This window comes from Poecilia reticulata, chromosome 2 (assembly GCF_904066995.2).
Source record: "Poecilia reticulata chromosome 2, P_reticulata-male-v2, whole genome shotgun sequence".
NCBI lineage: Eukaryota > Metazoa > Chordata > Actinopteri > Cyprinodontiformes > Poeciliidae > Poecilia > Poecilia reticulata.
In genome coordinates this window covers 16897922-16912533 of record NC_088831.1, presented here as the reverse complement: position 1 = coordinate 16912533, position 14612 = coordinate 16897922, and the positions used below count along the sequence as shown (strand labels likewise).

At 43.3% G+C, this 14612-nt stretch overlaps 1 protein-coding gene across 1 annotated transcript in view; it reads right to left on the bottom strand.

Moving 5' to 3' along the window:
* itgb5 (integrin, beta 5) overlaps window positions 1–14136 on the bottom strand; it is a 52987-nt gene extending 38851 nt beyond the window's left edge. Inside the window, exons 1-9 of the mRNA XM_008437884.3 lie at window positions 13528–14136; window positions 12055–12140; window positions 10660–10867; window positions 10330–10579; window positions 8903–9071; window positions 6863–7024; window positions 5563–5658; window positions 5393–5482; window positions 2659–2793 (exon numbers count right to left, since the gene is read on the bottom strand). Coding sequence (XP_008436106.1) covers window positions 2659–2793; window positions 5393–5482; window positions 5563–5658; window positions 6863–7024; window positions 8903–9071; window positions 10330–10579; window positions 10660–10867; window positions 12055–12140; window positions 13528–13594 — 1263 coding nt within the window. The 5' untranslated portion in view covers window positions 13595–14136. The remainder of the gene's footprint in view (window positions 1–2658; window positions 2794–5392; window positions 5483–5562; window positions 5659–6862; window positions 7025–8902; window positions 9072–10329; window positions 10580–10659; window positions 10868–12054; window positions 12141–13527) is intronic.
* Between the last annotated feature and the right edge of the window lie 476 nt (window positions 14137–14612).

Sequence of the window (14612 nt, the reverse complement as noted above, 5' to 3'; positions counted from 1 at the left end):
TATTGTCCTGCAGAATGTAAATGCATTACAGTTCAATCTGAACAGTCCACCAAATGCAGCACAAAAGCAGGTCTATGATATTGTTTGTGAACATAATATTACAATGGAAATTGTGATGTGATTTATTGTGTGGCCTTCCCCAAAACCCTGGTGTAAAATAAACAGTACCGTGAACTGGTTTGGAGGAATGACAAAAAGGTTCCACACAGTCAAAGAGACATGCTTCGTCTCCGTTATGAGCAAAGATCTCACCGTCTACAAGCTCCTATGTACGATGGTTTCACACCAAGAGCAACAGGTTTAAATATGGGGGCTTCAGTACAGGTAGAAATGACATTTATGCCAACAGTCCCCATGACTACAGCAAACAGAACAGGAGCTGAATCAAATAACTACCACCGCTTAAGGACATCCCCTCCATCGTCCGGCAACATCAGATATATTTAAATTGAAAGAAAAAGAACTGACAACTTAATTACTTGGAACCGGAATTTAGGATTGGGATTGAAAATGTGCCGCAGGAGTAAAAACTGGTGAAAACTGATGAGTTTCAGCTAATTTTGGTGACTTCTTGTCCGTTTAAAAAAAACAACAAAACACCTCGAGCTGACAAGGCAGAGTTTTTAACAGTTTCTGGTAATACCATGACTGCAAGATGGAGCCCGAGCTGACAAACAGCAACACTTTGTCATTTGACAAAAGACTGAATGCAGATTAAATACTTTTTGTTTTTCCTGGAACACTCAACAGGTAGGCGTGGCAGGTTGTTCGTCACTAAGAATGCAGAAAGTCATTTGTCGTGTTTAAAGAAAGGTTAAGACTGAGATCAAAACCACAAAGGTGGTTAAAGTGAACATGTTCCAACAGGCAAATACAAAAGATCTAGAAATGCTAGCTTAGTAACAGATGTATGAGTTTGAAGGCTGAAGGAAAGATAACAATGTAGCCAAAACATTCAGAAAGATTTCTAGTGGATGACAAAGTTTCTGTGAGCAGTGAGAACAGCACTCAAGGTCTTCTGACTGGCTTGATTCAGGCATTTCCTTTCCTTTTTGTTTTTTTGTTTTAACAAGCTGAACATCAGTGATCTGCATCTTTATAACAAAGTGCAAAAAAACTTTAATGTAATTAATCAGCCTTTTTCACTGTGATGACTTTTATTTCACACTTCTGTTAAACTTTGTTACATTTAGTAACATAAAGCCTTCTCTTCCTGCCCTGGTGTAGCAGGAAATGACTCGAAGATCTAACAGGTTTGATCAGATAACCTGCTTGCTCATGTTATTGTTAGCAGGAAGGCATAGCGGACTGCTATCCAGTTGGATCAGCCTGGCTCAGAACAGGTGTTTGGAAACTGATGGGTGAATCCTGTATACAGTAATCTGTTAGCATAGTTAGTAACCTGCTAGCATATCGTGTTTAGGAACTTGTTAGTGTGAAATAACCTGCTAGCATGGTTAGTAACCTAATAGCACTGCGAGGGTAGTAACATGCTAGTGCAAAATAATCTCCCAGTGTGGTTAGCAACCTGCTAGCATGGTTAGTAAACTGGTAGCACAGCACGGATAATAACCTGTTAGCACAGCACAGTTATTAACCTGCTAGTGCAATGTAGTGCAGTTAGCAACCTGCTAGCACGGTTTGTACCCTGCTAGCATAGCGCTGTTAGTAACCTCCTAGTACAGTGCAGTTATTAACCTGCTAGCAAGTTAGCAAATTGCTAGCATAATACAGTAACCTACTAGCATAGCGTGGTTAGTAGCATAACATGATTGGTAACCTGCTAGCATAACGTGGTGAGTAACCTGCTAGCACGGTTGGTGTTGAATGGGCAGTGAAATATATACAATACTGTTAAATATTAGTCACCATAACATCAATATTTATAGGGCATATCAATATCAACCCAAATATTCACGTTGGTACATCCCTACCACAAAACTAAACATGTTATATGGCATTTGCTTAAGGCCAAGGCTCTAAAACTTAAATGATATACAAAGCTGCTCCAGTTGTGATTTGACCTTACCTGCTGACCAATCAAAAAGTTAGAATAAATCAAGATTTTCTCTCTGAATACTTTCCTCTTCCCTATCTACAGCCTTGTTTAGTAGTTGTGAAACAAGTAGAGTAAAAAGGTCTGGAAGCAGAACAACCAGCTGAATCAGAGGGAGGTGGTCTCTTTAAATACACAGAAACTGTAAAGAATATTTGCAAATGAAATTTTACACCTCAAAGCTTTATTGTGTCATTCAAGTAAAAATAAAAATTAGACCATCAGCCACCAATCAGTTGTAGCCACACCATACTATCATGCACTCAAATCAGTAGCCTGCCAGCCAGTTAGCTGTCATCTGCGGGTCAAAAGCTGTAATTTGGGAAACAATAAGCTATAATCTGCATGCAATGTTTAATTAAAACTAGAAATGCAGCATCATTCATCAGATACATGTCGTTAAACTGGAGATTTCTCTTGGACTGCGCTGCAGTGTGAGTGGTTTAGGTCTTAATGGTGACCAGAGGAAGCCAGTGATAAAGTTTTCATAACCCCAAAGCAGAAAGCGCTGCCCGGCTGGAAGATCTCAGAGGTTTCTCTGTGGCTCACTGCGTATTATAAAACATTTAGAGTGCGAGTGGGAGGTTTGGAGAAGGACTCACCGTTTCTCCAATCTTTAAGTCTGCACACTTCCTGAAGCCTGGCAGCGGCTTCCCATCTTGGCAGGTGGCGGTGAAGGACAGGTTGATGTCCTCGGGGTGGTCCGACACAGTTAGCTCCACTTTGGACCGAATGTTCTGCAGATACAAAAAGGTTAGAAATGGATGATTAACGCCTGGGCAATAAATCAATAAAATATGTTGTGATAGACACATAATCAATATCAATAGATAATCCATCCAACAGAATTCAATAACTTCATTGAACTCTGATCCAGAACCACACAGCATTCTGGGAGATGTAGGCAGAGGAACGGCTTCCGTGGCTCAACCTCTCACAGTGAGCTAAGCAAGGTGGGTGGCATCAACCAACTCATTCTTTGGTAACCTAGCAACAACCTATTGAGCAACTTGCACAGCCTCAAAAGTGCTTCAAAATAAAAAAAAAGGGCAGTGTGATTTCTAAAGCAGGAGAGGACTTTGAACAGCTGTTCTGGAAGTGGAGGAACATTGACAACATGGCTCCCATCCTGCTGCTTCATGCCTGCCTGTCTCTGGGTGAATAATAGAGCGGAAAAGAAACATGAGGAATGTGTTTTTTTACACTCAGTTTCACCACAACTATGAGCGTTGCGCGTGGATGCAGGCTGCAAGTGGAGTGTTGCAAACAGCCGCATGCAGCTGCAGCTGAACTGTGCCCAGAACAAATGAGAGGCATTCCCACGCACATGGAGGAGACGTGGAGTCCATGCTCTGACCCGGGACGCCGTCGCGCCGAGGCAGCGCCGCCTGCAGCCGCTGACCCCAGGCTGCTTGATACAACGTGGCAGCTGGAATGTTAATGCCGCCGCGTGCCAAAGATCACCAAACCCGCTTCTGACACACATCAGAGGTCAAAACTAAAGGCGGCTTGTCCCTGGCTGAGGAGAACTTTTTGCACGCCCACGCAGGAAAACATGAGGCGAAGCTGCACACACGCACCGCTTCGTGAAAACGCGTTTCGTAAAGACCCAATCAGATGAGAGTCTGGCTTCAATTTAGAGCCCAGACAGGAAGAAGAGGAACATGCTGCACTCAGAGAAAAACACTGGAGGTACTGGGGTATTTAATACAGAGTCCAGCTGGACACACACACCCTGGCGCTGCTTCAGTGTGTGTGTGTCCTGCTGACACGTGGGTTCCTACAGCTCCTCCCGTGAGCCGCAGCGCTTCATTTCATCACCAACACGGCCGATCACATGCCAGAGGAACCGACCTGCAGCTGAGACCTCATCACTACCTTCACAATGACACCAAGATCCAGGTTAGGGCTCAAAAAGTTAATTGTGATGAATGATTATTGAAATGATCGTCAGCTAATTTAGAACACCCACTCACAGCGGTAGGTAAGCCAAACCTGGACAATAAATATGTATTTCAGATGAAAAACCTAGTTAAAAATATTATGTATAAAAAAAAACAAAAATCACCCAAATCTTTTAGTGGGCACCGTTTACTCTGCAATTATTAATCGGGTAATTAATAAAATAATCAGTAGATCATCCCTGGTCTGTATCGATGTCGAGTCCAGCAGAAAGGCCTGATTTTTTTCACGTTGGTGTTTTTAGCTCCATCACCTGCTACAAATGATCAAGCGACGCTAAAGTAATATTATGTTAATGCGTCTTGGGCAATAAAATGTTTCCTTTCTTAAATGAATTATTTGTGTTTTTGCATGTTCTCACGTGTTTCTGATATTGTATTAGAAACACGTGAGAAAAAGAAAAGAAGCAGCTCCAACCAAGGCCTTTTACAATGAATAATGTATTAGGAAAATCACATAATCAAATTTGGTGATGACGACGTCAACTGCAATAAGTCCAGATTTTCTTAAATCTTTGTTATAGCTTCTAACCCTCTGTGACTTTTAGTATTTTTGGCACAGTCACCTGCATCAGGAATGGACACCTGCAGCGGTGAGACTCCCTCCAGCAGGCTGCAGGTGTTATTAACTTGCAAGGTGTGAATTCCTGACATTTGGAACATAACAACCAAAAAAGCACCTGCATTCAAACAGCTCTTACTGCCGAACAGAAATAAACAATACAGTCAATTCAGTGTTGATGGTATTCTGAAACCAAGTCAAAAAGATGATCCAGAGTCGGCACACAGCTTCAGTTATTACAGCAAGAAACTGGAGATCAGGTCCAAAGTCTGGGAGTAGTGATGGACTCTGACCTAAACATTCAGAGCCACATAAAGACAGTTACAAAGTCAGCCTTCTATCACCTGAAGAACATCTCCAGGATTAAAGGACTGATGTTCCAGAAAGATCTGGAGAAACTCGTCCATTATCTTTAGTTGCATTGATTACTGCGACAGTGTCTTCCCAAGTCTAAAAATAAAAAATAAAATAATCAATCTGACAGCTGCAGCCAACGTCGTATCTGTTGAAGAATGGAATGTCAATCAAGTTTATATGTCTTAGAAGCAGACAGGTGAATACTGAGGGGTTTAACAGCTGGTGATACAGATCTTATTAGATTCATGCTGTCTGAAAATAAATGTCTGACTTTTCTAGAACATTCTTTGCCTGTTTGGAACATGTAGTTGAGTCGTCTGCAGGCTCTGTTAACAGGACAGTGAGGTTCATGAGGAAGGATCTGCTTCTGCCGTCCTCCCCCTCCTCTTATCAGATGGCTGCGTCCTGAGCCGACCCACACAAACACAAACAGGAAGCCGGGCTCGCTCCACTCACGTTGTAGGCAGTGATGATCAGCTGGATGACGTTCTTCGAGTCCTGGTCCAGGATCTCCACTGTGGTTCCAGGTATGAGAGCTGTGAAATTCTGAAAACATGAAACCAGTAGAACCAGATCAGAGAAGTATCAAAGCGCTGCAAACAAAGATGCTGGGAGACGAAGCATACCTTATAAATAACGTAGAGCCGTTTGGTCACGGCGAAGATGAGGAAGATGTTATTTTCGGCCAGTTTCTCTCCCAGCAGAGCGAGGGATGGATAGTCCTGCAGAGAAGGAGAATCATGAGGCATTGTGGGTATTAGGTACACTTGTGCTGCCAATGAATTACAGTTCAGATCAGACAACGCTCTGAAGCTCGCAGTGAACTTTTGACCTCAAGATAAACGTTAATGTGGAGATGTTGTCGCCGCTCCACCCTCCTACGTCTCACACTGTGATGTGTTCATTATCTCTGGAAGCTTTGGTGTCTCTGATCTGATTTACAGGCAGAATCCAACAGATCAGGAGCAAAACGCTGCGGCCAGAACAGAAGCTGGGAAACGGAGTCCGTCTGTGTGGAGTTCAACCTCAGTATGAATCCAGCTGTCCTGTTTCTGCCTCCAGGTGTTTGTTAGAGAACATTAGAGGACAAACGGGTCAGGGAGAGCATGACGGAGGCAGACTCATCACCTTCCATGGTAGGGTTTGATGATTCCAGGCAGCTGGAGACTTTCTGCTGAAAACTGTGGAAGTTGCGTTGTTGTTTGGTTAATGTCTCATGTTGGGACACCTGGACTTTTTTAAAAAAGGAAACAAGGGAAGTTTCTTCTTTGAAGAAGTGCTAAAAAGCTTACAGAACATTTGGTTAATTCCATGTGAAAGTGACTTGGTGGTGAAAATTGACCTCTCCGACCAACCAACATTAAACAGAGGTAGGTTTCATCTTTCTAACGCCTACCCAGCAGTCCAGGCTCGTCTCCACCAGCAGCGGTCCAGCAGGGCGGGATCAGAAAACACTCACCCGGCGTCATCAGGGACATGTTTGGATCGTCAAGCAACAAGGAGCCAAATGTTGATCTGAATAGTGGGCGGGGCCTAACCAATCCATGAGTGACTTCAATGGCCCCATTAGCATGGTTGCTATGACAATAGCGAACTGAAGAAGCGTTCTGGGTGAGAGGCAAAATGTCTTCACAAAGCAAGAGAACGGGATCAATTGCCTTCTCCTCAGTAGCTAGGATGATTCACCGTTAAAATAGACAGTAATAAGTATTTTCAGAGGGAATCTCATGTATTTGCAGATTTTAGCTGCTTGTGTGTAGCTGTGGCCCCTAAACCCCAGGTAAACTGGGAGTCCACCATAAGAATTATAAAGTCATCGACTTCTGGTTTTAAACAGGCTTAAAACCAGACATTTCAGATGATGTTTGAGTTTCTCTTGGTCACTGAAGTGTTCTGGGGCTTCTTTTTGTTTTTTATTCGTCTCACCATCTTGGTGGAGGCGCTGTACTCGTTGTGGTCGTTGAGGTGACAGCGGCCGTCGTGAGGCTGGACCAGCCCCCCCAGCCGGCCGTCCAGAGCCAGGTGCGGCACGTCGTCCGTGGCAAACACCAGCAGGTGGTAGGCCTCCTTCCTCCAGCCGATCTCCTCCTGCCGGTGTCACAGCAGAGTCAGAAGCTGGCCGCGGCCAAGCAGGATGAACTGTTACAGTCACTGGAACTGCTAATCAGTAAAGGTTAGCAAAGCCTGAACATAAAAAAACAAAAACAAAACAAAACTCAGGATTAAGATTTTATTCTCCGGTTTAGTTTTGTTTACTGAAAGGTCACTGACAGTCACATCTTCCCTCTTTCCAGAAAGCCTGAGAACCACCAATCCACACACACACAGCTTTCTACAAAAGACTCAGTTCAGGCCATTATCACCAGGAAACAACAGGCAGGGCTCACAGACTGCTGACTAATGCATCATGGTGCTAAAGAAACAGCGTTTCACCCAATCAGCAGAGAGAGAAGCCTTTTGTAGCTCTTTTGTTCTCTATGTAAAGTTCTCAGAGCGGTGGGCGGCCCGATCACAACCCTCTGAACACCAACAACACACACACACTGTTGTGGGAAGAAACTCTGCTCTGTGCATCAAACACTGTTTGTGTCAAAGCAAAGCTGCTTATCTACTATTCCCACATATGTAATTATTTCTGTTCATACGCAGAACATGACAGCAGCACTTAATGAATCAAAATATTGTTCAACCCTAAAATGTTAAACATTTTTAATCCTGTGACGCATCCCAACACACCCGTTTGTATTTGTTGACAATGCTGCAGAAGCAGAAACATTTAAATGTAATCTAATGTTTGGCAAATAAAAAAGTAAACCTGAGGGAGTCGAAGCCTCACTGAGGAATCAAAGCAGATGAGGGTTAAATTTAGGAAATATGCTGGAGAGTGGCGACCGGTTACATGGAAACTAAAAAAACTATCTTTTTCAAGTTACTGAACACACCATATATATGCCAAAGCAGGTCAGTTGCTAACAAACACTCTTGTTTGCAGAAGTTGTTACAGAGTGAAAATAGTCTTCAGCAGTTAGATAATTAAAAAAAACTGAAAATAATCGTTTTGACTGTCTTAAAATACCAGCAACATCAACCATTGAATGCATTTATATTGCAAGCTTCTACATGATCAGTTTTTATGGTAGAACTGCTTAAAATGATACTTTTAGAGTAATAGGTTTTTTTTCTACACAAAGGTTCTGCATGGAACCTTTATATTTCCGTATCTGGTACGCCTGTGAGTCTGATGCACAATTGACATCTCCAAACAGATTCTGCCGGCCCACTGGGGGTTCATTTCTGATTCCAAAAATCAATCTGATGGGATGCTGGAAAACTAATTTGTTCAAGTTGTGCTAAAAGGAGTTAGCATATCAGCCATGCTATTCAAGCATGTCAATGTTCTACATGTAGCAGCAGCACAAACGTCCCCAATACTAATGTCAGCGCTTACATTCCACAGCCCAGAGCAACATAAAGAAATGCTGACAAACATAAATAAAAGTAAAACAAAAAACAAAATAAAAAAACCCTCAACATATAAATATGCTGAGGACTGCAGAACATTTGTGTTTTATTTCCGTTTTTGCAGGGAAGTGACAGTGATTACATTTAAAGTCTTAAAGTTTTGAATTCCCCTGCCCCATTTGGGGGAGTTTCTCTGTATTCCTGCAAAACAATCTGCACCTAGAAGCCGTGCTGAGACTAAATCACCTTCAAGCAGCAACTATTTGAAAGACAGCAGCTCCAGGTAAATTACAAGGCAAGTCATTCTCTTCCCTTAGAAAACAATTAAAGTGGGGGTGGAAGGTGGGATGTGACTGGGCCTGCTAGCACCTCGTCCTCCTGATCCAGCAGCTGCACCACACTCAGCTTCCTGTCTGTAACCGTGGCGCTTTGCATGTCCGACACAACTTTGCACCGTCACTGGGAGCATTTCAAGTAAGATTAAGATAGGAGGCACGATGTCACCTTGCACACGGCGGCCTGCAGGATGGCGTCGAAGCCGCCCTCTGGAGCGTCTCGGTTCCGGGACACCATCTGCTTCTGCACCTCCTCGTTGAAACGGTCCACTTTGTCCGTCAGAGAGAGGATGTGGCGAAAACCAAAGGTGGGCACGCAGTTTGGGAAGAGCTTGTATCTGTACAGCGAGATGCGGACAGAACGTCAGCCTCTGGAATTAAACAGTAAAAGCACGCTAAGCAGTAAATTTTATCTTTTAAGTCCCAAAGCTTTTGGCTTCAGAACAAAATAATAAAATACCTGATTATTATCCAAATCAGTTAATAAAAGGTATCAAAAGGTAAGAGTTGCACCGATTTGTTTTTTTTTTTTTTAATCTAGTAGAAATTCTACAAGCAGAGAAAAATAACTTACTGTTACATTTCTGATGCAGTAACTGAAGGGTCTTTCTTACTGTTACTCTAAGCTAAATATGACAATGCCAACTTGAAAAATGTGTCATTTGCTGCTGCATTATATTCTAAATGTAAAGTATAAAGTCCCAATGCTTCTGTTTTTTCCTGACCGTACCTGAACCCACCAGTTATGTTACATATTAGTGATTAGTGATAATAATAATAATAACAAAAGTATCACTCACACAGCAATGACAGGAGGCAGCTGGGGTCAGCACAATGTCATTCACACACACATACAAACACACACACGCACTCAACTGAGTGGAGATGTAACCTAGATGGCAAGTGATGCGTGATGGTGGTCTCACCTCAGGGGTAAACACTGTGTGCCCCCCCATCTATCTGCTCTCCTTTCTTTACTGAGTTTGCATCAGCAGCTCATGCAGAGCATTCTCCTTCGTTCTGCTTCATTCTAGCAGCTGCAGCACATTAATATACATGAATCACGAAAACAGCAACATGAGGTGTGACTGATACTTCAGTCTGCTGCAGACTCGCCAAAATAAAACCAAACTGCTGCGTTTTAGGCCAAAACAAGTAAAGTGTGAGTAGGGCTGGAAGATATGGCTGAAAAAAAAATCAGAGTATTGACAATATCAGTACTGATAACTATTGATTTGTTGTTTTGGTTTTTTTTGTTTTAAATGTCTGAAATTCTGCCAAACTGGTGAAATGACCTTTGACCTTTATTGTTAAGCAGCTATGAAACACGTTGGGAAAACATGAAAGTGCTGCTGCGCAAGTTACTCAACAGGTTGTTGCTAGGTAACCAAAGAGTGAGTGAGCTTGTGTTGCTCACTGTGAGAAGTTGAATGGCTAAAGTCTCCTCTCTGCCTACATCCTCCAGAATGCTGAGTGGTTCTGGATCGGCGTCGAGTGAGATTATTGGAAATTCAATCAGACGTATCACTTATTGATATAAACATAGCTCTTGATTTATTGTCCAGCCCTAATCCTGAGTGTGGTCGTGCTTCCTACCCGTTGCAGGGGTTCTCCTGGTACTTGGGGGCCGTGTAGGAGAAGGGCGACATGTTTTTATCCACGAAGGAGCCGAAGCCCAGACGGAAGTTGCTGGTCAGCTTCCCCATCTCCTCCGCCAGCTTGGTGCCCAGGTTACGGATGGTGTCCAGGTCGTCTTTCATGGATAGCGAGAGGTCCATCAGGTAGTAGAGGTCCACCGGGTAATCCTCCACCTGCCGCACCTGCAGGCTGAATGCCGTCTGGTCTCCTGCGGAGGCGGAGCCAGCTGGTGTTTACCCACAGACGGACGGACGCCTCGCAGTTTCCTGGTATTCAGCCGGTTCTTACCTGGCCGCAGGCTGAGGGAGATCCTCTGGGGCATGATCTGCACCACGTCGTACTGGGCCGGTCCCGATCCTTTAGTGCTCAGCGGCGAGTTCTGCAGGACGGAGATCGTACTTCTGGGGTACTCGATGAAGAGCGGCTCGCAGCCCCTCTTCTGCAAGTTTTGCTTGAGGTCGCATCGCGATGTCAGCGAGCGGCGCTTCCCGAAGTCCTGCAAGACCAGACGCAGCAAAGCTCACGCTGGTGGTCAGAGCAGCTCAACCATCAGCTTTTCCAAATGACAAATCATGACTCGGTCGAAATGTTAATTAGGTTATTTCAGGAAAGAGAGTTAACCTCAACATTCTACTGTATCAATGTTTGCGACTCTTATTTTGAAGGAAGAAAAAGTGCAGCGCTTTGTTGACCATGTGGAATAATATTGGCTTGTTTTCAGTGTGGCTGACAACACTTGCTTATGTAAAAACTGATTTGTTTGTATGGCAGCATTTTTGCACTAGTTTCAAAAACCAGAGAAAGCAAACGGATGCCATGGGAAACGTTACCCAGCCTCATGGTTGGCTCACATCATGGAGGTCCACTGCTGATCCTCTGCTACCCAAACTGAAGGGCTGTGTCTCTGCTATTGTTTTTACACAGTCTTTAGATTGCATCTATTAATCTCAAGTTCAAAATCCAAAATATGTGCCCGGATCTAACCAGAACTACACAATTCAAGACTGAACGGAAACTCCTTCCCAACACAGCTTCATAAGCATCATATCATGTACATCAAAACAGAACTTGTTTTCAATTTTGATGGCATGAAACTCGGACAAGATTAAAGAGGGGATTTTTGGTTTTGGTTTTAAATTTTTATTAAATATTTGCTGACTATAGTTGTGGTCTCCAAAAAAGGTGCTCTGGTTCTTTTTATTTTTAACCGTTTATTGATTTGGTTAGGAGGCCACTTCGGATTATATTGACACTGAAGTGGCTAGCACTTCCATTCTGTTTGATTAAATCCTAAAGCACGCTGTGTGCCTCAGGGTTTTGGTTTTAAGAGAACCACTGCTAGCCTTTGCATATCTAAAGAAAACACAGCACATATCTGTGGTACAATGTTTCCTAGATAAAACTTTCATTTTGCGCATCTACACAAGCTACACTTTGTGTTTAAACCTCGACTTTGTGTTCTCTGTGACCAGGAAAAATGTCCCAACTAGTTACAAAATGTTTTAGGTAAACAGCAGAACACCGTTTAGTGATAACAGTTCAAGATATTTGCTGATTAGTCAACATATTTTTTTGCCAATACATGAACAAAAGATGCTTATTGAAGCAGAAAACCTGCATAATGCAGCAGCCTTGGAGCTGCGGATTACCTAGCAGGTAAGTGACATGATGACAGTCACTCACCTCTTGTGCGCACCAGGCGCAGCTGGGGTGGATCAGGAGGCATTCTTCACAGGACGTGGCGCTGCCGCTCATACAGATGTTGAGACCTGAGGAGAGAAGATCAGTAGCTGGATTCCTACCGGGTACATTCAGATCAGAGACATATGTGCTCAATGTTACGGGGTTTTTAATCAGTTTTATTGCAAAAATATGGACCCACCAGGAGGATGTTCGTTAAGTCTTTTTTAAAAATTATTATTATTATTATCATGAGAAAACCCTCATGATTAACCCTGATGTTAATCATGAGGGTTTTCTCACAGTCTAAACTAGGATTATCCCCGCCAGGTGCTTAGCTGCTCATAAGCTCAAGCAGCACTTTGCTTTTAGTATGAACAATGTTTTATAAATAAAATTGATTGATAATCATCATCACTGAACCCAACATCAGTTGTTTCAGTTGCGTCTATGAATTTATGCCTGACAAAGAACTGATTTTATTTTTATCAGTCATCAATCTTGTACTATGCAGGTTTCCCGTTGCATTGTAGGCCGTCAGAGAGACTGTAATGACTGCTGCAGATCCCCCTCTGTTTGTCATGTGACTTGCTGCTCATCTCCCCAACCCTTACAAACTACAGACCAGTAACATAAATCAGTCATCGCTTCAGGAAAATTAACCTGGCTTCATTTGGTTTGCCTGTATCCTTTCTTCATCTAATATACTTACAAACTCTGCGCCTCGTATTTTTAGATAGTTAACCATCTTTTGGAACAATAGCATGCTTCACAAATCTATTTCTTATTTGGCATTTTCTCATTTCTGCGACAGACTGGCGACCTGTCCAGGGTGAACCCCGCCTCTGCATGGATGGATTTTCTCATTTTTCGTGTTGATGCCACTCCACATAACGCCTGTACCTGTAGAGGCTCTTTCCAATCAACCAGCTAATTAACGACAACACGCACCACATGACATGTTGGAGTTGACATGTTCCACAGAATTATGCCTCTACATCTGACAGGAAACATTAATTAGAACAAAAATGTTGGGAATTATGGAAGCTTCTTCAGCATCCTCCGGTAGACATTCAACATCTGTCTCATCAGAAGTTGTTGGTGTATTTTCTCCACAATAAGTGCCAAGAACATGGACATGGGCTTGAAGTCTTCATCTTTCTTCTGACTAAAGTTGTAACGTCTAGAAATTCAGACTTCAATCTGCTGGAAAGCTGGTTATGCAAACAATGTCCCATTGATGATGACCGATTACTGAGAAGGACAGAAGAATCGGACATGCTTAGTAAAATACTAATTCAAAGTCTAATCAATCATCCGCTTCCACGCTCCTCATCCCATCAGCAACACGTTCTGGGTTTCAGGTAAATAATTCCGAGTTGAACCCAGCCGTGGTTCTGAATAGTCCGGGTTGTAAGTGTGTTTTGCTTCTACAGAGCAGACAGACTGGCTGCCTACTGCTCGCTCCAGTCTCACCTCCAGCAGAGCGCAGAAACGTCTCCAGCAGCATCCAGCACAGAGCGGCTCTTCCCGGGCTCCACATGGTGTCACGGCGCCGCCAGTCAGCTTCTAGATTTCTAGCCTTCTTCTCAACACATACACACGCAAGCACACACACACACTCACACACCAAAACACGCGCCGACGTGTCTAGTTTCCCATCAGACCTCCCATTTGACTCCGCTCCGGTTATCTGTGCAAACCACAGCGGATCTCGACCGCGTCGCCGGAGTCTCCTCGGATCATCCTCCCGGCAGGCAGCGCTCTGGCTCCGGGGGGATCCGTCCCTCCGATCCGCTCCTGCAGCTCAGATTTCTGCTTGGACGCCTCTGCACTTTCCCGACCTGACCCCTCCAGACAAAACCCACACCAGTGACAGCAGCTCCCAAACGTCCCTTACGATTTCATGGCACTGCCGAGGCTCGGAGAAGCGGCAAAGCGAGGATGCAATGACGTCAGAGCCGATCTAAGATCAGCAGATGTCCACCAAAACAATATCTCAAAACAACCGCGGTGTTCTTCTCCGGACTTTAATGATCCGCTCTTCCAGTCCAGTTTACGTCCCTGCTGGAATCTCCGCCTCCTCCACTTTAGGGATTACGCTGCATTCGCGGGAGCTCGGAAAAAAAGCATACAAACATAAAACAAGAGATCTTTCCTGCTAACAGCAATCACGATCTTCAAATAAGTCTTCGAAGAATCTAAATTAATGAGTTACAATAGCATCCATTTGGGATTAATAATTAAAAGTATTTTTGAATTGAAAGTGTTCGGTTTGCTTGAAGAAAAAAAAAATGAACCCAAAATTGTACTGACAGAATAATTAAAAAAAAAGGTCAGACTTCTTTTCATCCTTTTTGTTGCAGTAAATTTCCAACTAGAGGATAATTCTATATTTGGATGTTGTATTCCAGGAAAAATTAATTCTTAAGCTACATCAAAAGTAGCAAACATTGTGTTAAATGGTAAAACAAAAAAACTAATTGCCTAATTGTTCTAAATGCTACAGAAGTTTCATAAACCTGCTTCAACATACCAGCTGTTCAACACTGCAATATCTG